At 35.8% G+C, this 27,429-nt stretch overlaps 5 protein-coding genes across 7 annotated transcripts; 1 reads left to right on the top strand and 4 right to left on the bottom strand.

The window, feature by feature from the left end:
• On the bottom strand, nt 1-7,684 carry LOC143452069 (vesicular glutamate transporter 1-like). 2 transcript variants are annotated; one of them, XM_076952900.1, is made up of 13 exons: nt 7,584-7,684; nt 6,497-6,658; nt 6,038-6,218; nt 5,599-5,717; nt 5,344-5,458; nt 5,057-5,144; nt 2,952-3,038; nt 2,355-2,494; nt 1,955-2,104; nt 1,606-1,738; nt 1,096-1,206; nt 816-943; nt 1-744 (listed from the first exon to the last, which is right to left on the bottom strand). In XM_076952900.1, the coding sequence occupies exons 1-13, from the start codon at nt 7,670-7,672 to the stop codon at nt 274-276; spliced, it is 1,974 nt and encodes a 657-aa protein (XP_076809015.1). In that variant the 5' UTR covers nt 7,673-7,684; the 3' UTR covers nt 1-273. The 2 variants fall into 2 exon arrangements, with proteins under 2 accessions (XP_076809015.1, XP_076809016.1); XM_076952901.1 differs by lacking the exon at nt 7,584-7,684 and adding an exon at nt 6,791-6,887.
• Nucleotides 7,685-9,668: 1,984 nt separating this feature from the next.
• LOC143453345 (uncharacterized) lies at nt 9,669-14,802 on the top strand. Its single transcript, XM_076954639.1, has 7 exons — nt 9,669-9,917; nt 10,091-10,216; nt 10,900-11,318; nt 11,454-13,278; nt 13,447-13,643; nt 14,087-14,186; nt 14,525-14,802. Exons 1-7 carry the CDS (start codon nt 9,796-9,798, stop codon nt 14,607-14,609), a joined length of 2,874 nt encoding a protein of 957 aa, XP_076810754.1. The 5' UTR covers nt 9,669-9,795; the 3' UTR covers nt 14,610-14,802.
• Nucleotides 14,803-15,101: 299 nt separating this feature from the next.
• On the bottom strand, nt 15,102-23,752 carry LOC143451440 (modulator of smoothened protein-like). 2 transcript variants are annotated; one of them, XM_076951983.1, is made up of 5 exons: nt 23,614-23,752; nt 19,608-19,786; nt 17,678-17,890; nt 16,547-16,750; nt 15,961-16,101 (listed from the first exon to the last, which is right to left on the bottom strand). In XM_076951983.1, exons 2-4 carry the CDS (start codon nt 19,711-19,713, stop codon nt 16,551-16,553), a joined length of 519 nt encoding a protein of 172 aa, XP_076808098.1. In that variant the 5' UTR covers nt 19,714-19,786; nt 23,614-23,752; the 3' UTR covers nt 15,961-16,101; nt 16,547-16,550. The 2 variants fall into 2 exon arrangements, with proteins under 2 accessions (XP_076808097.1, XP_076808098.1); XM_076951982.1 differs by lacking the exon at nt 16,547-16,750 and having other exon boundaries at nt 15,102-16,101.
• LOC143451438 (succinyl-CoA:glutarate CoA-transferase-like) lies at nt 19,793-23,348 on the bottom strand. The gene has a single exon (XM_076951980.1). It carries the CDS (start codon nt 23,346-23,348, stop codon nt 22,116-22,118), a length of 1,233 nt encoding a protein of 410 aa, XP_076808095.1. The 3' UTR covers nt 19,793-22,115.
• On the bottom strand, nt 23,378-25,666 carry LOC143451439 (peroxisomal biogenesis factor 3-like). Its single transcript, XM_076951981.1, has one exon. The coding sequence runs from the start codon at nt 25,265-25,267 to the stop codon at nt 24,188-24,190; it is 1,080 nt and encodes a 359-aa protein (XP_076808096.1). The 5' UTR covers nt 25,268-25,666; the 3' UTR covers nt 23,378-24,187.
• Between the last annotated feature and the right edge of the window lie 1,763 nt (nt 25,667-27,429).

Raw genomic sequence — 27,429 nt, forward strand, 5'->3', positions numbered from 1 at the left:
TTTGAAGTGTTTTCAAACACAAAACTTTATTGAGAGCTATACACATGATAGAGATTTTTGCACGTTAATATTGCTAAAAACTTAAAACAAACTAAAAAAAGAAAATACGAAACAAATGTTTGTGCTGTGAAGAATAAAAATAAACTAACATCTACACATAACAAAAACCTTTGTTTATAACCAGAGTTTAAAATAAATTTTGCATCAAATATTACATTCATAAAATAAGTTCTATATCAGCAAAGATTGTCGAACAAACATTATTGAAGTTTGTTAATCGTAACTGCGATCTTCGTCAAGTAAGTATTGATCTTTTGACTCTATTTGGACCGGTTCTGTTGTAACATCGTACTTTGGGCCATTAGGCATCAGTTTTGTCGTCACGTACATTTGGCGTTTTGGTTCAACAACGTTTGCTTGGTTATCTACACTTGAATTCGTCGAAAGTTTAAACCCGTTACTATTCCTTGTTTCGGGCCCTTCGAAGTTAGGGTTGTAGCCTCCGTTAAAGACAACCTTCTTCACAAATCGGTCGGGAGGAGTATCAGGCGACTCATCAAATGATTTCCCGAACGGCTTGGATTCGACAGATCCAAATTCCTCGTCGTCAAGGATACAAATTTCCTCCGAAGGTGGATCGGCCCAGGGTTGACGCTCACCGGATGCAAAGAAAGCGTAGAAGATAACGCCGCTGAAGTGGATGCAAGACGCGACGACAAATACCACTTTCCACTCTTCTTCAGTCTGAAAAGAATGATATTGATAAGCCAACATAATTACACTGATGAAGGAGGCTATAATTGGAAATTACTTACCCCGCCTTTCGTAATGAAACTAACCAGCAGTGGACAAATCATTCCAGAGAGTGTACCGGCACCATTAGAAAGTCCCATGAGGATACTTGCATAGCGAGGTGCTATGTCAAGATGATTTACGTTGAAGCCTAATATCCGAAAAAACTTTAAGGTTGATTACACTGGGCTGCCAAAATAAGTTGAAGTTCTTGCGATTGTTTCTTTTTTCGCATATGTTTGAAGATTTTAATCAAACATATACTTTTGTCAGCATTTTCGATTGAACGTTTTCCATATATACCTGATATAGCAAAGCCACTAAAGCCAACTGCGAAAACAAGACAGACTACCGTTGCTGATGATCCGTGACTGCACGCCAATATCAAAAGAAAGATTGCTTCAAGTCCAAAACCTTTGTAAAGTTGAAATATAAATTACTATACATTGTTTTGAAAACATCTAAATATAGGTCCTTTTAACGGTCTTACCACGCATATATAATGATGCAAACATAATGTATTTAAACTTAAACAGACATTTTGGAAAGTTTGGGTTAGTCTAATTTTGGAGATTTTCAACAAAACCTATATAATTGTGTATAGTTGGGATTTGTTACCTGATAGTTATGATTATTTTGACCTTGAGATTAAGGTAAGCTGGGTCATTTTAACCTATTATTTTGCTTTCGAGATGGGTTGCATAGGCTATTCCTACATATAGGCGAATCGAAAGAAAAACTAAGGTATCTTGCAGGAAATAAACAAGAGTTATAAAATAATTGATATTGAACCTTTGTAGCCTTTGTACTCACCTCCACAGTTCATTATTTTTCGCACGTTCGTTGTTGACAAGATTTCTTTTCTTCTCAAGAAGTCGGCAACTACGCCACCTATTGGTACTATTATAGTCATTACCAAGTGCGGCACAGCAGCTATGAATCCCAACTAAAAAATAGAATTGTTTAAGCATTCAGCTATACCCCGTCTGAACTTGTACGAAACCTTTTTAGGTGTACGTTGGTGTATGCATTATTAAACGTCTCACATTTTATCGCATGGCTTACATGACTGTTCTTACATGTCGGACAGTTTTACACCCTGAATGCAACTTCTCAATGAATATTCTATGGCGTCCTTTATATACCTTAGGTATGACTTTACCTCGGAAATATTGAAACCCAAAACGTTTTCGAAAAAAGCCGGCTGGCTGATGATAAGAAGGTAGAATGTCCAACTGCGACAGAAATTGGCAACGATTATTGCCCAAACTGGAAGAGATTGGAAGAAACTACGCCAAGGCGTACCTCCCCACTAGAAACGGAAATAAAAGAAAATACTAAAAATACTATAACAAAGAGTTTCTTATGATTGTTTACGTTAGATCTCTGTTAGTAAAGCATTTTTACATATTTGAACTGGCTTGCAAGTTAAAATACCACCCGGAGTATAGTCATTCGTACACTCATTAAAAAGATTTGCTACTTTGGACACTTGTGAGAAATATGTAACTTAGTAAGTTTTGTGACTTTGTTTTGCCAAATCGATTTATTGAAGTAAAAACCTTAGGAATCGAAGTACAGTCCGATTTTCCAATTGCGTTTTCAATGTATTTTCTTTCTTCTTGGCTGATTGTTGGGTGAACAGAAGGTGCCTCATAGGTTGTCATGATCCACCACATAAACCACAAAATACCACAACAGCCTGAAAATAATTAAAAAACCAACTTATATATGGAGAATTGTGGCACCTTTAAAGGTTTCTTGCGTTTTAAACAGAATGAAGGAATATGAATGAAGAAGGAAACTATTTCACCGCCAGTACGTCACGCAGACCGTTGTTAAAAATAAGCGGTTAGGTTAGGAGAATGGGTATGCAAATAGATCATTTTAGCTATTTATAGTTAAAATACGGTTTAATTTAAATTATAGAAGGCGGATTTAGGTTAGGTTTAGGGCAGCTACTAGTGTTATATATGTTATAAGATTTCAGTCAGGTTCACAAGCAACCGTAAAAACAAAACACAGTAGCTTCAAACATACGATTTTTCCAACGAAATAGAGACAGCCTTAAATAAACGTATATGTATGTAAGAATGTGTTAATAAGTGAAATAAAAATGAAATAATAAAAATTAATAAAATATGAAATAAAATTATTACCGAAAACATAAAAGATCGACGGCCATCCCGCATATTCTACCAATATACCGCCAAGTGGCATACCAATAACCGCACCCGCATAACTTCCTGAAAAATAAATTCGATAAAACGGTAATTATCGGAAAGTGATTTTAAATGTAATTGTGAATTGAATATGATTGTGTTCGTGAAAGTCAGTTTTTATAAATTACTTTTTACAAGTTAAACCATGAAGCAGTGTTTCCAACACAATAATTCGCGACCTCGAAAAGGGTGGTGTACCGTCATTTTGTAAGGTCGGGTGTTTCATAACTTTTCAGCAATATTTGATAGGGATAGATGTTTGCTTAATGTTTTACTGAGTGTTTTGGCCAGGCAGTATTTGCTGAAATTGGCCACGCATGCTTAGCACCAATGCAATTGCTTAATTTTCTTTTATTTGAAAAGTGTTAGAAAAATCTTGTTTTCGAATACCGGTATACTGGATTTTCTTGTCTTTCTTTATCCATTGTGCAAGAATAATCTTTTGCCTGTGACGCAGAAATTTAGGTCATTTTGCTTTGCTCTGATTTCGCACACATGTAGTCTACTTCTGGTATGATATAACTTAATGTGATTTTGCTCTCGAGCGGAGAAAAGTCTTTGCATAACTTAAACTCGTCGATGTTTCCTCATCGCTCGAGCCCCGGTTACTGAATTACTGCCTTTCTACAAGTTTCAATGGACAAATACATTTTTTATATGTTTTTTAACTTTTTACATCGTTTTGCTCGAAGTTGTTGACGATCAGGTCCACTGAACAGGAGCAAGTGTTGTTAGTGCTTTGCCCAGGGCATTACAATTGGTAGCTCAAGTGTGTATCAAATAAAGGTCGCATTATTACGAAACCAGCAATCTAACCACTCTGCTCTATCGAACCTACGTCACGTATATATAGATACATCATAGTATTTGATGCTAACAATAGCCTAATTGAAGCGCAAAAAATACTTCGCGACAAACCGAAGAGACTCTTAGCTCTTTGTTGGCAAGGTAAATTTACACGTGACATCTTAATTAAAACAGTGTACTGCTGTATATACAAAACTACCACAAAAAATAGGTCAAAAATTCTATAAAAATGTTAAAAGTTATAAACCTTAAATCTGTAAGAAAAGTTAGTAAATTTCGTATACATCCAAAAACATCCTTTTATAACATAGCTTTTTTAATGGACTCGTGTCGGTTTTGTACATTATCCGGGAACATGCTAATAAAGCTAGTATGCATCGACTGTGTTGGCTAGGTTTTAATTTATATCCTGTCTATATTTCCTGGAGACTATACCCTCAGTTTTTGCCTTATTGCGATATTTGTATTCATAACTCAATACTGTGCTTCCAGAGGATTTGGTTAGAATTACAAAGTCAGATTGTTTATATTGTACATTGTTTATTGTATTATATCTTGTTTTACCGATTGTGTATATTGGGGTCGCAAGCACATAAAGTTTAAATTTATGGTCGCTCCCAAAAAGTTAAGGAAACCCTGTTGCATTAACAGTGTTGTCCACAGCATAGTTGTCGAAGCAAAGACGCAGTCAGTATGAGTTTTAAATTAAATAACCATAAATTGGCATAAATTGACTCCGATAATTGTTAAACGCTTAGCTAAAGTGCTTCAATTGCTTAGAAAGTAATTACTAAATGCATAGTGTAACTGTATTGTAGACCACTTAGCGTGTCTTTTCAAACACGATGAGTGTAGTTCCATTGTTCGTGATGAGCTACGTCGGCCAATAAAAATTGATTATTTAGCGCGTACGACAAGACGAAATTTTAATTTCGTCTGATGTCACAATCATATTTGCACAGGGCCACACATCTGACCCCGGTGGCTAATTAAAGTTGCGAAAACTTTAAGCCGCTGCTAATTTGAAAGTGTAAATTACCTTCGTCAGCAGAATTCGCCTATAAGGTATTGATTATGTACTACGTGATGACCATTTTACGGAAATGGCTTAAACAAAAGCATGATTTACCTTTTCAATTCACCAACCTTTGGTATATAGGTAACTGCTCATTTTCTTATAGTTCATTGTTATATAAAGGTTAGTAAGTTGTTTAAGGATTGAATAAATTACATACCAGAGAACGATATGGTTGCCAAGCGACTTCTTTCGAGAGGGGGAGCCCATTTGCTCCACATCCCGTGACAAGAGGGATACAAGATCCCCTGCAACATAAAAGTGAAACATAATCTCAACGGACTTAAAATAAAGTCTTTCGGAACGTCAATCCTCATTGGTATAGGCATGAGGAAGATTAATGGCATGTTAGGTCCAAGATTCTAACAGATTAACTGGTCGAATTAAAGTAAAAGACAGTAAAAGAAATAAAATAAACATTTCTCAAAAACCATGAGTGAAAGGTACCTCGGCAAGACCCTGTAGGACTCTGACGAAGATGAAAGCTGTCCAATGCAAACGGGCGGCTGCTGGTAGGAAAAGATTCAGAGTACAAGTAGTCAGCACCGCAAATCCAAACATCCTAAAAGTAAACGAATAGATGGCAATTGTGCTGTAACCCCAAACATTTTTCTTGTCTGATCAAAGTTTGAAGTTAATTTTTAGTGCATTCTGTTAATTTACATTCTATTATTTTATGTAACGTGACTTAAAATGAGCTACCTGTTTGCTGGCAGGCGCGAGGCTAAGTAACCCCCAGGCACCTGAGTGACGATGTAGCCCCAGAAAAAAGACCCATGGATAAAACCTTGTTGAGCAGCACTCCAGTGTAACGACGCTGGCTGAAGAAACAAAAAAGCAATTTTATCTAATTTGCTCTGATCTGATTTGAATTACCAATGTTTCTCTGGCGGATACTTCACGCCCCACAAAAGGTTTGCGTGACCTAAAGCTACTTAATTATTAATTAACCTTTTTGCCTCAATTTGTCACGGTACGTTAGAAAAGTGCATGACGTCAAATTTAGAGAGTAGGTATTTTCGTTACAATTCACGCGGGAAATACTATGACGATAAGAACAGCATAATTTTCACGAAGCATTTTTGCCTAAAATAGTTTCGTAATAATCGCATATCTATTACACAAGCCTAAGCCTTTCTACCGTGGTGACATGGGTTCCGTTTTCCAGCACTTCCGTATAGTTATTGGCCATCTCGACCATAGCTACGCCGAGGTTACATCTCATTCCAAAGGCAATGCAGAAACCTAACCCGCTTAAAAAGGCAAGAGCATATCGCTTGGGAAGACATAGGCATGAACAATACCACATCCATTTGCTGTGCCTATGACAAAAAAGCAGCGTAAAATCGACTCATACTTATAAATGTAACGACAAAATAGAAAAAGAATGTTTTGTCTTATGTTAACCTAAAATATTTGTGTAGCCTACTTCACTATATGTCAAAAAAGCGAAAGAAACGTTTAAAGTTAGAATTGTATATGAACACGTATTTAACTTTCATATTAGAATTGTTGTGTTTGTAGTACAGACGTACAGGTACATACTCTGTACCTTAGCCTAAACAAAAAAATAAAAATAAAAAAAAATTTTCCAAATTACGTCTCTGGTAAATCGTCCCCCAATTTCCTCGCTGTATAGGGTTGTTTCGAAGACGATGTTGTTCCATTGTCGTGTCCATTCAACTCACAGTATCCACTGCGAGTCTCACTCCCTTCTTGGAGTAATTCCATGTCGTATGAAGGTTTTCCGATGCCAGTAGACCTTAAATATGATAAATGAGCTTGTTTTGACCTGCCTCCCTTATACTGACTTTTTCCTGGATTCAAGGGTAAAATACAATCATTTTTGAAGTTATAAATATCCAACAACAACTCGTTTTTGAGAAATCAAGACCTTTCTGAAGAAATCCTCACAAGGGGCACCGTTAAGTGGCAAACAACAGCAGTAGCTGTAGTTTACGTCGTTACGTAAAGTGTTCTTCGTTCAAGACATGGTTGACGGCCTGTTAATTTGTCTACTGTATGTTTTGCTACGAATTTGTCCTGCTCTTTAAATGCTTAAATTATTGATGAACCCGTTGACGCAAAGCTTTTATCACTTATCGTACAAATAACTTAGGTTTGCTGCCTTATAATCACATTACGGGCCCTTCCCGTTACAAATTTTTGTTACAAATTTTCTTAAGTATAATAACTGTTTGATAAATGGATAAACAATACGCATAAAAAACGTTTTTGTATCAACGTCACTTTAGCCATAAGCTTCATAGTCTGAAGTTCATGTTATAAACTTACATTTGATCGATTTTATCATCGCGTTCAAGTAGCGAAACCAGTATGCCGTAAAGTGTAGCGCAATACAACAACAATTGTTTTGTATAAATCCACCAACTAAACCAAAACTTCAGTTATTAAAGTCAAAAATACCTCTCAATTCTGTATATTGAACAAGTATGAAATTAATTGGTGAAAGTGTTCCCTATACAGACGGCAACACACACCAGGGTTGTTTCTTAGCAAACCGGTATTTTTATTTCGCATTCCAATCACTATAAAATTTTCGCAATAACAATTTAATTTATCACCATCATCACATGTACTGGAAAACTATTACATAAATTTAACGTGATACGCCGCCAAAGTGTTTATAACAGTTAAATCTAATATTTTCGCGTTTATGTGCTTACCTGTACAATAATGATTTTGCTTTACTCTCCACGTATTTCTTGAAACCTTGAACCGTCGAAAAAGACTCCTCACTGCTTTCAAATGACATCGTTGAACCTATTGATCTGGAAATGTTATGACAAAAATAATTTGATCCGTCGTTGACGGCTAAGTATAGACCCAATTTTCCCCTGTACCGTAGCTTAATCAGCGGCCTTTATCGTTATCTTTGTTTGTCTGAAACTGGAGAGCGAAAAGTATTTGCCAATACTTGGTTAATTTAGAAAATGTCTTTTTAGTGCTAAAAAAAAGTTGTTTGAAAAATGCTAAAATGACTTTCAACTCTTTATCTTTCAAGCTATCGTCGTTGTTCTTTGAAGCAAAAGTAAAATCTTTCATTTTAAGCCAACCAACTAACAAACGCTCAACCTGTTTTAGACCGATGATGAAGAAGGGAATCGATGTTTTTATAAACCACTAATTATTATTTCCCCGGAAGATGATATTGCAATAACTTTATCTTTTACCAATAAATTTACATCGAAGGATACTTAAATAATCAGAAACCTGTCTTATATAATAGTCTTATCTTGCGTATCACTTATCACCAATCAACTTGGCAATGCTATTAAAATTTGCTTTATACACTGGCCTATAATATCTCTTAACTTGGGCACTTTAGTTTTGCAAGGGTTCAACGGCAACGACACTGAAAATGCCGTTGCACTGACCATCAGAGTCTAGAAGGTAACACGACAGCACATGCATTAAAAATTCATTAAACAACTCATATACAGGCTATATAGCTTGGTGACAGCTGGTATGAACAGTTGCATTTTAAGGCAGAAACCCGTTTCAACTACAGCATAGTTAAAAACTTTTTCTTCCATTTTTCCTAAAAGAGGAGCACTGATGATAAAAGATAACGATGCATTTTCTTAATAGATTTTCTCAAAACAAAAGCATCAGTTCTTTTTATGATCATATTCGGAATTATATCGGGAATTATATTCTTGCTTTAGTTAAAACAACTTTTGAAATTTCATGAATAAACTAGTTCTAAGCCTAATCAATAACAGCACATATATCGCCTTGGATCAGGTAGGCCTATATCCCCACAGCAATATTTTTGCTCTTGTATTTGTGTCGTAAGACTTCTCGAGAAATAGATATATACAGCCACGCTATTTAAAATATCTGAGATTGTAATATTACTCATCTGTAGGCTATGCTGTTCTTCTATAAAAGTAATATTAATATTTGGTTGATTTTTCACTTCCTTTGCCTTTCAATCGATATTCTTGAGGCCATAATCGGCTTTAGATTTTTTCCGATTTACATAACCAAAACCAGCTCTTCAAACACAGCGCTAAGGCTTTCAAGATAATTAAAAATTGACGAGCAATCGGCAAATTAATAAGCACATTAAATACAAATAAATCGCTATAAGTATGTGCCTTTTGGCTGCATGTTATCAACAACTATATGAATTAGTAGCAAAAGATTTATTTCACAGAAGATAACGGCTCAACTCTGTGTATGTCCATTTTGGAAAATGCAAATGAGTTTTTAAGCTTCCCCTTGTTATATCACTTCAGCTTTTAAGCTACGCCATTTTTCAAACACTGGGATAATGCACTTTACTTTAATACACCATCTATCCGACCATGTAATCGTTTATTACCCGCTTGCTACCGGAAAGTGTTTTGAGGAAGATTAAGAGAAACAAAGCTACATTTATCGACAACATATTTTACTTGGTGCGCATACAGCTACAACAGTGCTTCAGTTTTTGTTTGAGCACTTAAACACACTTAAAGTCTCCTAGGGCCCCATTCGGCTGCAAAATGAACGTTTCACATTGTTTACGTGTCACAATTGACGTGAAGGTTTGGAAATCTGAGTTTTACAGTGCAGGAATGATTGCGTGTCAAAGTATAGACTTATAGTTTAAACATTTCTATTGAGAGAGACGTTGCAGTATTCTCGCGGAGAAACAAGAGTATTTTTGCTATAGTATGATTACGCAATCATTATCTAAATTTTAGTCTGGTTGAGTATGGCAAAGCAATGACATTGAAGGACTAAAAACAATCTTAAAAAAATGTATTTTGAATCAAACAGAAATTGTTAATCAAGTTTTGCAAGATGCATGTGAGTGCTGCATAAGATTTGTCGTTACACAAAGTAACAGGAGTCGTTGGAAAATGTAGAAGTCCTACAAGAATAAAGATGGCAAAATCGAGAAACAGGAAAACTAGACAAACTGGTAACAAACCAAACAACAATGAAGCTAAAACGAAATTAATATCAAAACAAGAAGTGGATGAAAGTCAAACAGATAAGAGTAAAAAGTATGTTAGCGTAGGACAATCAAGCAAATTTATCTTAAATAGCCTAGCAATTATATATTTTCTTTATAGCGTATAATTATCGTGTTTCAGTGGAGTTAATGCTAACTTTTTTACAAAGGAATGTGCAACAAAAACAACAACAATTTTCAACAAAATTTTTCCTGTATTTCCAGACAAAGAGCATATACTCCAGTGGTGATCGGCATAACAAGATTGTTGTTTGCTTCGGCAATCCTCACTGCGATATTGGGCATCGCGATTTATTTTATTTACCTTCCACATAAACCAGCCACACAAGTGTGAGTTCTTTTAAATCAGTCGTCAACTTGACTTTCCGTTGTACACCCTTCGACGATTTTTGAAGGAGCTCACATACTTAACTAAATATTACTTGTTATAGCTAAGTAAAAAAAGTCATTAATACGTTTACGAAATTGCATTTTCAAGCTGCTTCATTTCCCTTTTACCTAGGAGATTCCGGAGTGAGGCTGTCTTGCTAGTGGCTTTAATTTGTAGCGTTTGGAATTGTGTGCAATAAACTATTTTTGAGATTGGCTGCAGGTTTATACAACTTATGTTTCAAAGCATTTAAGTTTCCCCCACACTCTAGTAGTCTAGCGTGTGCAAAATTTTGCAGTGGTAGGCTATAGTGTACTGAATGACCTGGAGCACATTACTTTATAGTATACCCAACTGAATAGCACTGGTAAACAGAAGGCATTTGTTTTAACCCGAATTGATCGGCTTTTAAAATGCGTTACATCCAATTCCATTCAACTCAGTAGATAGTTACTTGGTAATGCAATAAATAGTACCCCTAATATCGTTTACACAAAGCCGTTCTATGTGCTGTATGTATAGCAAACTTGCATACATATCTTTGCTTGTTTCAGTAAGTTATGCGCTATGCAGAGTGGTGTCATCGGGTATAAATGAAGTTAATTAAGAAACGATCTCAATTTTACTTTACTTTTATTCACAGGCCATATTTTAAAGTCATTCTGCCCAGTCAAGAAACAACAGAAGGGCAGAAAAGTGATTTAACAACGTCGAGTACAGACGAAGCAACGACGAAAGACAAACACAAAATTATCTCAAGCAATAATGACGAAGAAAAAAACAATACTGTGGAGAAAGAAGCACCATCCATTCAAAATGATTGGTACACCACTGAAACAAAATTTGATAAAGAGTCAACTGAATTCTACGAAGAGAAATCAACAGACGATGTAGCAAGGCTCATTGGCGGACCTGCAAAGACACCAGATACAAGTCTTGATGAGGATAATGCCACAGACAAAGAGCTAGTTCGTGATGGAAAAACTGACTTGAAAAAATCAAAAGTGGAAAACAGAGTTGATGAGTATAAAACGAACTACGCGGTGGGTTTCGAAGACACAGGTAATATGTAATAAAAATTTTCTTTGCCATTAATATTGTGTTTGAAGAAACGTTTGCTTTGCTAAAGCGCGCAATGCTAAATATGGCACTCAAGCTTTTTAAAATATAACATCTACCATGTTTTGAATACGGTAGATAATTTGGAGGATAAGAACATGATTCAGAAAAGTGGTGAAACTTTCGAAATGTCGACACAAACAGAAGATTCCTTTTTGTCTAAAAACGAAATCAAACTGGGTGACGAAAAGAAAACGGAAGTTAGCTATTTAAAGAAGAAAGGCCCCGGTTCCCAGAAAGATGAAAATGTCGACCAGCCTACCTCAGAGGATAGTGATGATCAACTTTTGGAGCCAAAGGACAAAGAACCTGAAACAAAATTATTGGATAAAGACATTCCTGAAAATGCGCAGTATCTGAACATGATTAATGATCCGGAATCCGAAATCGATCCTGAGAGGTCAACATCAGTTAAAAAAGAGGTTGAAAAAGACTCTACGACTACATTTGCAGTCAAAGATTCCAAAAAGCTTTCAGTTCAATCCACACAAGAAGATATGGCAACAGAAAATGAAGGACAATTGCATTTGGATACGCAAGAACAAAGTCAACAATCCGTAATTAATCAATCTATGGACGATGAAGAAGAGGTAGATAGCCACAAAGATGTTGACTTTTCCTCACATGCAGAAGAGCAAGATAAAGGTGAAGAAAACATCAAGGTGGTAAGAAATGATGTACACAAAACGGTCGATGGCACTAATATCTCTGAAAGTAGAATACCATCGGTTGTGGAAGAAAAAAAAATTGCTGAAGATGATTCAGCAAACGAAAGTAATCTTGAAGAACACGCAGAAAAAACAAAGGGCTCAGTAAACTATGAATCTCAGCATAAGGACAAAAAAGAATCTATTGCAGAGCAACATAAGACTTCCAAAGATGATATGGAAGAAGTCAAGTTTGAGGAAGTGAAATACTTAACCAGAATAGAAGAAATGCCCGATACTAGTTGTGATGACGCAATTGAAATTAGCTATCCAGCAGCATCTAAAACTGAAGCTGGTCATATAAAAGACGAGAGTTTTATGGAAGCTGAAGATAAAGAAATTGAACAAGAAAACATAGCACATGCAAAAATCATGGAAAACAATTCCACAATTGAGGATGCTTCAAAACAATTACAGGTGTCGACTGGAGTTGCCGATGACAAGATGAGTGAACATAAACAAACGAAAAATGATGATAAAGTTGAAAAATTTACTTCAGAAACAAATAAAAACGGCAAACTTATTATTAACAAAGGTCCCTGGTCACAGTCCATATCAACTGATAACAAAATCGAACTTAAATACAAAACAAAAGAACATGGGGATGCTTTACCAACAGACTCCGAAGAAGAATTGGATAAGATAATTGATGCTGAATACAATGGAGAAAAAGATGTTGAAGAAGACAACGGCATTATTCCAGAAGAAGACACAAAGACACGTAGGGCTACTGATACAACGGCGTTTGAGCAAAGGGAAGAGAAAGATTATAATAAGGACATCGAGCCAACGGAGACAACAGATGACGTGGAATCTAACCAAGAGGAAGAAGAGGATCAGGAAGAATATGTAGAATCACAGAATGCACCAGATGACGCAGGTGACGTTCAGCAAAAGGAAGAGGACGACCATGAGGAAAAATTAGAGCCGCCGGCTTCAACAGTGGATTCCAAAGAAGAGAAAAAGCATGACAAAGACGATGATGGAGATGAAAATGGTTTTGCCTCGGACGAAGGCAAGCTGTCGCATAATGAGTCAACTGGTGACCTAAGTGATCTTGAAGATAACGAAGAGGGCGATGACGAAGAAAATGAAGGTCTTGAAGAAGAGGATGTTACAGCAATAAGTGACGAAGATGACAGCATCAAGGCATATCACGTGCCGGAGACGAGGATCAAAGTTGAAAAAGAATCTGAGTACCATAAACATTTTGTCTAGTTTTAGTAGATCATAGTTTTACAAACGGTTCTAATTTCAATCCTAAATCGAGTATGTCTCTATAGTTGTTTTAATAGCCTTGGTTTAAAAAAAAACCATATTTCCATATTCATGTAGTTTTGTAAACAGACATCATTTAATTTCAGCTACATTCAAGTTACGGATGGAATACGGAAACTAATAATACGAGATGGCCACGGACGTTATCCAGAAAAGGGAGACCTCGTCACCATGCATTGCGTTGGTTACATCGATAAAATTCCTCCTGTTAAATTCTGGAACACAAAGGATCTCGGACAGCGCGTTTTTTCATTTACCATAGGAGAAAAACAAGTAATCAAAGGTAAGGAAATATTGTGATATCTAATAAAAGCCGCTGGTTATACTTTTTCTGAAAGCATTTTGTACAGCTTTTAATCAAAGGCGCTTAATAGATTTTTTGCCATAATAAATTTATTTGACCAGTAGGCTACGATAAAATCTACTGTTCTGCTAATCCTGTATTTCAGTATTCACGTTGCTTAAATATGTACGATAGAAGCGTTCACTTCTTCAAAGTATTCTTTGTTGATATCACAACGACTTCAGCCTTCCAAGTCGTACACTACGAGTCTTTTACTACGGTAGTGTTTTAACATCACTTGATGCGCCTTTTTACGATTTTTAAAATCAATTCTAGCGCCTTTCAATCAAATAATTATAGTAGGTTACTTCAAATAACCGAGCTGTGTTAACTCAGACGACGCCTATGAGCTAATTTCCTGACGGAAGTCGTATGATTTTCAGGTTGGGACCAAGGTGTTGCTTCTATGAGATTGGGAGAGAGAAGCAAGCTGAAAATAGAAGCAAAAAAAGCTTATGGGAAGTTTGGATTTGGAGCGTGGCAATATCCTTTTTGTTCTTTGATAATGCCGTTATCGGTTCTGTTGTTTTCATAGAGAAAAAGTAGAAACCTAATGCTGCACCATGGGTAGACTTGACGATTATAGATTTAGAATAACGTAAAACTATTTTGAGAACATTAGATTTCTTTTTGCAAAAAGTCACTTGCGCAAGTAACTGATCACTGTAAACAATAACCTCAAAGCCAAGACCCAGTGTTATAGGCTAAATGTTAATGATTAACAACGGACAGCGGGAATCGAGGAGACAGACCCTGCAGGTTTCCGTTACACTAGCGTTTTAAATTCAACTTATGAGCGATGTCCTTAACAAAAATTGTACGATTCCTCCAAATGCTGATCTTCTTATGGAATTTGAAATCCTAAATATCCAACGAAGGCGGAGATTTGGATTTCCGAAGAAATAAAAATTAACTGAAAATACTGCTATGAGGAGAATAAATGCGACAATTAGATCAACCATTTACGAGGCCAACTTTATCCTGCTGAAACCGCCATAGATGTCAAGCCATAAAGCAAATCTTGCTTCATTGAGGAAAATGTGGTTTTTGATCGCAAATAAAATTAAAGAAAAATAAATTCTATTTCGCAGCGCTGAAATTATCGTTACTTTGTGTACGGATTAGGTCTGTGGCTACATGTCGCCTGGGAAAATAAAATTGCAACCAATGGGAAATTTAGACAGTAAAACTCAGCAGTTTCTTTTAAACTTTCGGTTTAATGCAAATCTGTGTTTAGATGACTTTTTCTGCTCAATTTTTGGTAACTTAAGGCTGACATAAATACAAAAGTAATTAGAAGGTTCTAACCAAAGTAGTTTTTGAAAAAAAAACGAAGTGTAATTTCTTAATCTAACTTCGCTCAGAAATTTAGTACAACGGCAAAAACGAACACAGTACTATCTCTTAATTGGGGTTTGTAAGCATTTGACTTAATATTAGCATGTTAATTGCAGCAGTTTAAATAAGTTAAAGCACAAACAGACACTAACCTACACAATACACACACACTGAACAATGTACAAAAGCAACAAAAAGGTTGTATACAGATGCAGTACTTTCTTGAGTTTTTTTACAAAGGCAAACAACTATAAAAGCTTAGTGTGCAGAGACAGATCAGTAGAATTTTCAGGTAATGCAAGCAACACTGAACACAAAAAGTAATAAACGAAAAGTAAAAAATGAAATGATGGAAATATCGTATAAATTAGTTACTAAAACGCAAAACTGTCAAAGAATTAGCTTTACAACGTTTTCCCGTAAATCAGTTTTCATTAACAACAATATCCTGCATGAGACTAACCCGAAAACTACAAATCCACAAAAATCCTGAATCTATGCATTACTTATAGTTGTGAGTGTGACTTGTGAGTACAAATATGAACATTGTTATCAGGGAAAGACATATTTTAAAAAAGAAAGAGTCCTTAAAAATAGCTTATGGCAGAAAAATAATCAAACAAGTGTATACAAAACAATGCAATATTTGGCAATATAATGCATTTCGAGTGAAAGACGCAATGAAGAAAAGCTTAACAGGAACAAAATCACTCTGAAACGAATAAGATTTGCAAAGTTTCATCTTTAGTGTTTGGAAAAAAATTTACATAGGTAGAATCTTTTTAAAACGAAATTGCAGTTACACACGTGCACTTAGATGAAAAGTAAAAGGGCAAAACAAGTTTTTCTCACATGGCGGCTACATCAACTTCAGCAATTCCTGGTAAACAAATCCGACTGGCAAGAACCAAACCCATAACGCTGAATATAATCGACATAGTGAATAGGATGTATGAACTACCAAGATGTATTGAGTTAGGAAACTGCAAAGAACGCCCACCGATTTCTTTGATGTGGAATCCCATTGGAAAGCTTATGCTAGCCATACATAGTAGCACCGCTGTAAATCACAAGTTTTTTTAAAACCTTCATAGAAGCAGCACCAGATCTGTCTGCCGCCATACATGTTACAAATAATGGTTTTGGTAGAAGTTTAACGTTACTTATACTGAGTATGTAGTGAAGTTTGGGACACAGCAAAGTGGTTATGAAATCCAAACTTTTGAAATAAAAACATAATGGAAATGACAAGTTACATGTTTCAAAAGAATTGTATTATTTCATTTCAGCTGAAGTAAAGGGTGTCAACTAATGAGAGTATATAGGTGGTCAAAGTAATAAATTTTTAGGAAAATGTACACACGCTGTATTACGGTGCATAAAAATCATACTATAATGAATTAATTGGATATGCTAAGCGATTCCGTATTTCAGCCAAATCTAGCAAATTATTCGTTGGTCTACGATAAAATACAATAGAACAAAATAAAATCAAAAAGGCCTACTTTGTTATCTATTAAGCATCCATATACGCATTGGCATCATTAGAATACACCACCCAGAGCAGGATAATATGACAGCAAAAACCCAGAGCAGTTTATATGAATCTCCTAGTTTCCATAGATCTGGAAGTTTAAATGCCTCTCCCCCAATCGAAATTTGTCGGAATCCAATTGGGAAGAGCAAACCGACATGACATAGACATCCGACTGTTAGTACAAATGATAATGACAACTAAATATAATCCAGAACATGCTTATGTTCATATATCAGTGCATGCAAGCACAATGCTTCAGCGCTTCTCAACTGGGAGGCTGTGGTTCACTAACAGACCGCGAAGCAGGCCGAAATATTACAGTATATACAAAAATGAAATACCATGAAGTGGGAGCATTGTGTGTGAACTTTGGGGCTGTTGCAAACCCAATTTTGAAAAACCACTGTATTTGTAAATTAAAAAATCTTGCCAGCAAAATTTAGTGATCTAAATCAATGAGCCTCAAAAAATTGAAAATAACATTGAGCCGCAAGTTGAAAAGGGTTGAGAAGCACTGCCACAGACATAATTCTTAAACAAAAATGTATACAGTGAAAGATCTTTACCACAAGACTGAAGGGGCCTGTAGTAAGCTATTACTTTGCGTTATCAAAAGTTGGTAAAATTGAAAGCAGATAGCAAAGAATGGACATGGGCACAGTCTTGGGATTTTGTTACAAAACATTTTTCTGACCTGTTTTTAAATACAGTATCAGCGCTGTTCACGACCATGAAATTGGGCAGACAAAATAGTTTGCGTTAACAAAAATTCTGAGTTAATGAAACTCGAGCATTCGAATTAGGGATTGGGCTGAGTTAAAAAGAGAGACGCAAAAAACTAGCTTTCACTGTAGACAAGTATCATGCAATTAATTTTACAAAATGCAGTGAACTATGCATGTACTGTTTTATGCAACAAGTACAACATAGAAATCAAGTACAACATCCTTGTTGAAGATAAATGAAACTGAACACAAAACAAAAATTAAACGTGTAACAAAAGATTCATTTCTTTTAAAGTATATATATATATATATAGCAAGTTTACCAATAAGGTAAAGTCTTAAACAAGCAAGTTTAAGTTGAACGGTGAACTTACTTGCCACAAAGGCGGCCCATCTTGCATAGATTAGCATGGATCTGCGCCAGTGTGAGGAAATAACAAAGCAGCATGTGGAAGCAAGACTAATTATTCCAGCTACGAGAAAAATTAAGGTTGCAACCCATTCTGCTGGCAAGGTTGGGGTAAAACAAGTTCTAGCACGCCCATATATGGTCTGACACTGTTTTGTCAATCCAAGAACAACTGAACCTAGAAATAAACAGATAACAATTGATAAAACGAGGAATAAAACAACAGTGTCATGAATAGTATGTATCTGTTTATCAAAATTTCGTATTGTTGGTTGTTAGTAACCAAAAGTTTTAAACTATGTTTTAACAGACCACTGAAAACAAGAGCAACATCACACAATCACACACAATAGAAATCACACATTAAATATGACAAGACAAAGCTCCTGTTGCACCAAGTCTAAAAGTAACATTATAATGAAAAGTGATAAAGTGAGCATATCACTTGGGATGAAACAAAAATGAAATATCTTACTTCAAGAACGACTAGAGTTCTTACTCGACCGAGTAGGCTACTAAGTGTGATGTCACCATGTCATAAATTAAGTCACTTGTTCATACAGCAAATAGCCTATGCAGTGGAATTGCATTTTGTTAGTGAAGAAAAACATAACTTTGAGTGCTGGTATTGAAAGCGTATATTAAACATTGCAAAATGCTGACAAACAACACCTGGCAATATGACTTCTTTCTATGATGACTGACGAGGTTATTGAGCAGTAAAAAACTCAGATGTGATATCTGACCCCAATAAATAAACCTTATGCATAAAAGTCCTATCAATTTTCTGGCCAAATAGCATCAAATGATCAGAGATCTTATATTGAGGAATCTGCACTTTATTTCAATGTAGGTCAGCAGATTTGTTTGAATTACCCGGAATTTTGAATTGAGCAAAGTCGAGTTAATAAGCTTTTTACAGTATATATGTAGGCTTACCATACGTCCCGTTTTAGCCGGGACAGTCCCGCTTTTTAAGGCTTTGTCCCGGTGTCCCGGTCATCAACCAAATGTCCCTCTTTAGCATTTAGTCAGCCAGCATTGCCCAACACTACACAAATATTAGCATGCTGTGATTGGTCTGTTTAGCCAACTTGCTGAAGAGCAATACTCGATGCGTGTTCTTGTTTCGTTGTGTTAAATGTGAAAGTAATTGTTACGTCATTGTAGCGGGTAATTGGTCCAGTAGTGAGTTGATTGTTAGCGCATTCGCTAGTTCAGTAATAGTAGGCTAGAAGGAGGAGGTAATCTTTTTGCAGTTAGGTTATTGAAAGAACTTGTTTCGTACGGTACCGGTACTTGTTTGCATTTCCTTCTGCAAAAACAATTTGAATGTGAAAGCCCTTATCACCTGCAAAATTAATAAATTAACAAATTAATTTCCTGCTGTTATTTTTATGAGAAAATAAAGTCGAATAAAGACTTCTTGAAGAAAGTATTGTCTACAGAAAAGTATGATTGGACGATTGTGTAAATTTACAAATGCTTGAACATTGTTTTGTTTCCTAGTGAAATGCATTATTTTAGTTTTTCTTGGTGTCTTGCTACTTTAGTTGTCCCTAACGATAGGAATCCAAAATAGTTTCATACTCCTTGTAAAATATGAACCACATTTATCTGATAAGGCTCGTTGTTCTGAAGCGTCCCGGTTTTCAATCACAAAAATATGGTATGCCTATATATATGTGTACATAGATATACATGTTAACTTCGTATAATATCCCCATCTTGTGTATAATAGCTGCTATGACATAGCACACAGCCACACACAAATAAAGTGTTTTCACTTGTCGAATACAAAACAAAAATTATTTTGTGGAGATCCATTCACCAGTACCTAACAAGTTAAAACAAAGAAATTAATTAAATAACCATAAAATATGTAAGTAACATACCTACGTCACCACCAGTGTTTAACCAGTCATGGTGGACCAGACTTGCAACAGCAAAAACCTCCGATGTAATGAATAGAATGCCTGATATAATTGCCAACTTGTCCATAGAAGTTTTCGCACTTATGCAATTAGCATCAACATCGAAGTAAATCTTGCACAAACATCAGTTGAAGCTATTCCTAAAAGTTGAAAAAACTGGGCAATATTCTTTTGAAAGCAATTCTATACAAAATGATTTGCTTTGCAAGTTTAACTTGAAATAAATAATTAAAAAAAATCAAATTGAAAACAACATTGCACTATGCAATAGCAATGGGTTGATACAAATTCAAACACATCGCTCCATATCACTGGAGTGGAAGATTTATGCAAACCCAAATGCAACGTTACCTGTGAATTTATTGAATTTGGTGATAAAGGACAATTATGTGGTTTAGTGGCTTAGGTTAAATATATACAGTGAATGAGTGACTATTATCTGCTAAACAACTTTAGAATCTCTATGTTCATTTCGTTACACGTGTCGGAAGTAAAACTAAGTGCTCAGTGAGAATATGAATTTATAAGCCAAACTGGTCAACACATTGATGTAATCTTATCTATCGCAATTTCAAACGTATTAGACATTCCTTTCCACTGATCAACATGATATTCGTATACAAAATTTTTCTCATGGCACATTCCTATTACATAGGCATATAGGTACACTGGTTCTGTGATACACCAATTTGCAATCATGTCTTATTAAACTACAAGCAAAAATGACATTAATTTACAATTAAACATTAATTAAACTAGACTCAGCTAACAAATACTGTATGAATGTGATAATTTCATGAAGGCAGATACAATAATTATGGAAGGCTAATAAAAAATATACCAACATAGGTTTAGTGAGAAAGCACCACTTTGAAATAAATTATTAAAACTATTGAAAACACACATAAATATATAATAGCCTACAACCTTATATACATACAAATTTTGCTTTCAATTATGAAAGAAAAATTTGAAAATACAGCACACTACAACAAAATACATATTTTAACTTACATTGAAAGCATCACAGGTGTTTTAAAGAAGACATTTCATTGCATAGCTAAAGCATAATTGGTAATAAAGTATATCATTATAATCAAAAATAAAAAGCATATAAAGCAAAAACCATAATGATAAATTGCAGTATACATATATGATATAAGAAACAAATCATAACCTGGCATATTAAAGTCATGGAGAAGAGATATAAATATAAGTTTAAAGCACTCCAGAGTCCAGACTAGGGTTGGATTATCCGGATAACGGTTAACCGATTAACCGCAGTTTTTTTTCCTATCTGATATCCGGATATAATTCTGCCGGTTAACCGGCTAAAAGAGTATCGTTGCTAATGCATTTTACACTTTTTAGTAAGTTTGAACATTCTTTGTTACGTAGAGGCTGACTCCCGCTGAGCGCAATTAAACCTTTGTTCACACTTCTATTGTCTTATACTTTCAACTACGGTACTCGTAAAATGCACGAGTGAAATTAACTATCACGTCACAAAGAAAGCATAATGAATGATTCTTTTAATAGAAGACTGCATAATACAGGATTCCACAATTGATGCATTGTGCTTTATAAGGAGGGCGTTGCAGAAGCAGTGAACATTAAATTTGCGTGATTTTTCTCGTATTCGCTCGTACTGCGCGTGTACGTAGATCTACAATAAAACTGTGTAATGATTTTACAATCCATTTTTCATGCAAACCTCGTGAAATCGATTGTCTCACTTAGCAGTTATTATCCGGTTAACCGGTTAGATAAATTCTAAATATACGGATATATCCGTTATCCGGATAGTAAAAATTATTGATATCCGAACTAACCCTACTCCAGACATCAACTCTAAACAATAAGAATTTTTAATTAAGTACATAGAACAGTATGTTAACAAGTGTATATACTGAAGCTGGCTTATTGCCGTGAAGTGCAAAGCTAAAACAAGTTGGTGTTGACACAAAGTTGCCTAAGTAGAAAATCTATCACTGCACTTTCTGTTGTTTTCACATACAAACAATTTAAGCAGTTGACAAAACATGAAATATTTCACTTTCTGATCATCAATGAAACATCAAAGCTTGCAAACGACTTCCCAGGCATGGATATATAATTACTTGTACCATTCAGGAATAAAGTGTATTCTTGCACACGGTTGATACTGGATCTTGAATTCAAAATGATGGTTAGAAAGTGGAAAAATTAAAAACCAAACGGTACAGTTTTTCCATGTTTTACTATAAAAATGTCTGTCCGACATGGAAAAACTGTAAAGGACAACATTTTCCTGATAAATTTTGCGACCAAAACACACTTCCATAATTATAATCTATGTTGCGCAATCTGAAGTTCCAATTTAGAAACAGTAAACCACTTTAACTGAGTTTGAAATGAAGCATCACTCATCAATCATTGGCAGGAAGCAAAACCAATTAATTTTATCATGCAGGGTTTGACACAAACAAACTATGCACTGTCAAGCACAACTCCTGCCTTGACAAGCTCATCAATATCACTGCTAGACAAATCTGTGAGCTCACACAAAACTTCTCTGCTGTGCTCACCAAGCAATGGTGGGTGGGATGAATTGGAAATGGTTGGGTGGGATGAATGTTCACTGTACCGGACAGGTGGCCCTGCAACTCTGATCTTGCTACCAATTCCAGGGTGGTCCATTTCCATAACCATCCTGTTATGTTGCACTTGTTCGTCATTAAAGGCCTGCTCAATGTTGTTGATGGGCCCATAAGGAAACCCAGAGCCTTCTAATACTTCTAACCATTCTGAAATCGATTTTTCCAAAAATTTTTTCTTTAAAATTGCAATCAGCTCCTTCCTGTTCATCACACGGCTTTCATTGGTTGCAAATTGAGCCTCTTTGAGCAACCATTCAAGTTCCATTAATTTGCATAACGAAACAAAATGTTTGTTGTTTCCTGCACCAATTGTCAGATACTGATTGTCTTTGGTTAGAAACGCTTGGTAGGGTACAATGTTTGCATGTCCCGTACCCCACCTCTTTGCGTCCACTCCGACGTTCAAATAGGCTGATGCAATGTGGCTCAATAGCGCTACTTGTGTCGAAAGAAGATTGCATTCGATTTTTTGTCCAAATCCTGTTTTTTCTCGTTGAAGAAGTGCTCCCAGAACAGCACCATGCGCATACAGGCCGGTTGAAATATCGGTCAACGCTACTCCAACTCGACAAGGATCCCCATTTTCAGGGCCTGTGATGTGATTGAGCCCACCTATTGATGAAGCTATGACATCATAACCTGCTCTGCCGGCATAGGGACCATCAGATCCGTAACCAGAAAGTGAACAATAGATCAAACCCTTATTCAGTTTTTGCATTTCACCATAACCAAATCCCATGTTGTCCAACTTTCCCGGGATAAAATTTTCCATGAGAATGTCGCTTTTTCTCACAAGAGTTCTGATAATTCTGGCTCCCTCTTTATGCTTCATATTCAACGCAACGCTCTTCTTGTTACGATTGATAGAAAGAAAATAAGTGCTTTCTGTGCCCATATAAGGTGGTCCCCATGTCCGAGTATCATCGCCACCATTGGGATTCTCAATTTTGATTACTTCTGCTCCCATATCTCCTAAAATCATAGTGGCGTATGGTCCAGCTAATATTCTTGTTAAATCTAACACACGTACACCAGAAAGTAGAGTACTTTTACTACAAGCCATTTCTTACAAGATCAAACCTGTTTGCATACCTGCATGACAATATGAGACGCAAATTAACATACAAAGATAAAACACATTTTCAAAAGAAAACGCACGTTTAGTTCATTGAGTTGTATGTTTTGTTACAGTGGTTCTCTTGTTTTGTCTTGGCATACCTTACTTGAAGCAACTGTGGACTCCATGAGGATTATAAAAATAAACTCAACTGTGGAAAAATTTGTATCCAGAATAATATACTCTTATCAGATTATGACAAAACAATTACATATAAAGAAGATCCAATGTCTGGTCAAAGCTTGAATACAGATGTACAGCGCATGAAAAGTATTGCAGGATGAGCCAGTCAACTTGAAAATAAAAACTTTCTGCGGCCACTGGTTGAAACTAGAATTACATCAAGAACAAATCTAAAAACAAATTTATTCAATCAACAAAAGGGTATTTTTAATTCTATTCACCTGTTTATTTTTAAATTTTTGCATGAAGGCGTAGTAAATACCTTAAAAATGACTTCAAATGATAAATCACAGGTAATCAAGTTGTATGCTTACAGTTATATTTATTTACGTATTTCAAATATACTGGCATATGATCTTCTTAAACAGTAATTCAGTTCGCTAATTGAAAAACATATTTCTGTGTTTTTGAACTTACGGTAATTATTTAACTTATACATACTCCATAGTCAGATTTCAGTCTTCTCTCACAAATAACGGAGGTTCAATAATATTAGCTTGGACAATAAATTAACATTGAAAAGCTTGTGATAACTGTTCAATACATAAATATTTTGGATACAACAAGGAATGTAGTGTTTAATAAGAATTCCTTATTTGCATTTAATCACAAAGAAATGATTCATAGACATTGAGGGAGAATTTATTTATGATTGGAATGCTCGAAAAGTCATGTAAAAAAGCACTTGAGCAGATAGAAGTCAACGTCCCATTGATAAGTGGCAATAGTTTTGCAAGCGGTAAGGATACTTCATTGAAGTCTGTTAGGTCAACTTCATCTTTTGTGGCTGCGATTTGATTCACAGCACTATTCAATTCCTGACCTAATATTTTAACACCTCTTTTGACACATTGCAAGAGAACCTCTTTAAAATCAGGAGAATCCAAAACATCAACAGTTCTTGTGCTCCACGATTCAATGTCATCAAGAATTGTTGGTTGGACAATTGCCCAATCATCAAAAGACGTTATCTCAGGAAAAACAACATTCACAACTTTGAAGCCGCCGACAATGCCAGTTGGATCATGGGTATTCAAAGTAAGGCGTGAATAGATACTTTCGATTGTATTCTCTATACCGGAAGGTTTAACTAGGCATTGCAAAGGCATAGTTCCTACGATGTCTTTGACCAATTCCTTGATGTATACAGCTAGGTCGTGAATGCCGTGGTTCATTAAGTGGTCGTGAGTGACGGAAAAAAATCTCTGCTGCCTTGGATCGATGCTGTCATCCAAATCTCGGGAGTGGAACATTAACCCGGCAATTTGATTCATCTGAACACGGTGCACCAGTGATACCAGAGTAACTGCGAACATTCCAGTTGCAATGCGACAAAAGACAGTGATTTTTAATTCATTCCACAATAACATTTTGTCACCAGATCCGGATTTCAATTTTTCTGTAATTTCTTCAGTATTTGCAACTTCTTTTACTTTTTGATAAATATTCTCCAGCATTGCTTCGCTTATGGACACACTATGTTCCTGTACAAGCTCAAAATTTCTTTGATATTTCATTTCATCGGCGACACGCTTCTGTTCATCTTTTAAATGATTCCTGATTTTATATTCAGCAAATTTGATCACCCCATAAACACTTCCAACAAACACTCCAGCAAAGACAAACTTGTTCTTATGGCGACGAATGAAACGGCACAACCAATTTGGATATAAAATGGACATTTTCCTGTTGCCTAAGGCAAATTAATACCAAACTGATGACATAAACATAAATAAACCTATTGCGCTGCCAAACCAAACAATACACAACCTGAAAACACAAACCTTAAAACAGTTAGGCCTATCAGTCAGTCAGTATAGTTTAGAACTAGCCTACAACGGCACTTGCAAGGAGGATTTTTTCTGGAATACATTTTGCGCGAATTGCCCAATTTTTTTCACAAATTATATTTTATGGATTCAAAGACAGGGCGTAAAACAGCCTATTGCAGGCTGTTTGGTATTGTCGTGAGTTACGTTCCACTCGCAGTTTTGTGTTTACTATTTATTTCCTAGTGCACGTCAGTGTGTTCTATGGCAGGGGTTCTCAAACTTTTTTCGACTATGGCACACCAAAACATTCCGGATTCTACCGCGGCACACCGACTTACTATGCCTACGATATTAACCTAGCTATTTTCAAAGTTTTCGACCGAAGCCGTTACGTTGAAAAACTATACACGGTAGAAGTCACTTAAAGTCAGCTTTATTTTAGTCTAGCCTATTCATACCAGTAAAATCTTTTATTTTTACTGCAATGTGAAGGATGTGCCTGCTTTTGTGCGCAAATAGTCTTGATTCTGGGCTAAAAATCAGACAAGCACACCCGTAGTTCCTGTTCGACAGCATTAAGTTCTGATCTTTGTTTGTTCTTGATCAGTGTCAGTTAAGAAAATGCCGATTCACACAAGTAAGTTGTGACAAATGGTAATATAATGCGGCACACCTGCGGCCCTCTGGCGGCACACAGTTTGAGAAACCTTGTTCTATGGTACTAGTAGTCCTGACTCTTGGTCCTAGTGGTCCATAGTGTAAAGGGTAGCATCAAGACGCAAGAGATTCAGTACGGTGGACACTAAACTTTTTTATCTTGATGCGGGTTTATAATAAATAAACAAACAAAGAATAAAACATGTGTGGAAATCGGACCTTGCACTAAGGTTAGCCCGGTAACCGGGGCTCGATCGATGAGGAGTCAGGAGTTAATAGTTTAAGTCGTGCAAAGACTTTCCTCAGTCCGAGAATAAAGTTGTTATATATAAGATATCTATGGTTTTAAGACACCGCCACCTGATGTAGAATCATATAGAAACAAAAATTGGGAGGGGGGGGGGGCATGGCCCCTTTCGCTTCCCTCACCCTGGCTACGCCTATGCAAGATGCCAGGACTTATAATAATAATTTATAGTTCGTTCTGGGTCAAACCTGGCATTACCATAGTATAAAACTATAAGTAAAATTTAGTACCACAAACAAGTTGGAGCAGTCAATGATGATCCTTTTTGTTAAAAACCAACATCAAGTTCGTCACGCCGTAATATTTTCTCCGAATCGTGAAGAAGAGCACCATTTGTATTTCTTCACAGTTCGCTTAAATTGTATTGCTGTTTATTTGATTCTGGTTAAAGGTGAAAGGCATGTAAGCATTAAATGATTTTTTTTTTAGTTAAGGCAACCTACGTAATATAGTTAACTGATACAAGTGATTGAACAAAACCTTTCTAAACGAAACGCAGAAATATTACCATATTGACAATGATTTAAAAAAAAAATTTAACTTCGCATGGTGCAGCCTTATCTAATATGCAGTTGACGCTCAGGTTGACAAACTTGTGTTACCAAAAAGCAATGCTATGAATTCACTAACGTGTGAGCGGCACTCTTTAACTTTGGATTTAATAATATCAAGTTGAGCACATAACAGCAAACAACGGAATTGGTTTACTTTCTCGATATATTCTGCAAGTCAAAAACCCTTTCTTTCAATAGTAAGCACTACAGGAATTATGATTTTAGCTCTGATCCACAACGATTTGTTCTCTCAAAATAAATCTATGTACACCTATAGTAACGAAATAAAAATATGTCGAGTAAAGATTCGGGTACGTCATCACACATAAAAAGTAGAATTTTTGAAACTAATTAATTATTTGCCTAAATTAAAAACAAAAGCACTTTTCATTGGTGACAATAGGCCTATCTCGCAAATTTAGATGAGCTTTCACAGCTCGAAGTTCTGCTTGGATGGTAACCCACAGTTCGCAGTTGTTAATAACTTGATAAATTTCCGACCAATTGAGTGAACATAAGAAGTCTAAGCAATTTCTTTGATATTTTGTTGGAAA

The sequence above is a fragment of the Clavelina lepadiformis genome, chromosome 4 (genome assembly GCF_947623445.1).
Source record: "Clavelina lepadiformis chromosome 4, kaClaLepa1.1, whole genome shotgun sequence".
Classification (NCBI taxonomy): domain Eukaryota; kingdom Metazoa; phylum Chordata; class Ascidiacea; order Aplousobranchia; family Clavelinidae; genus Clavelina; species Clavelina lepadiformis.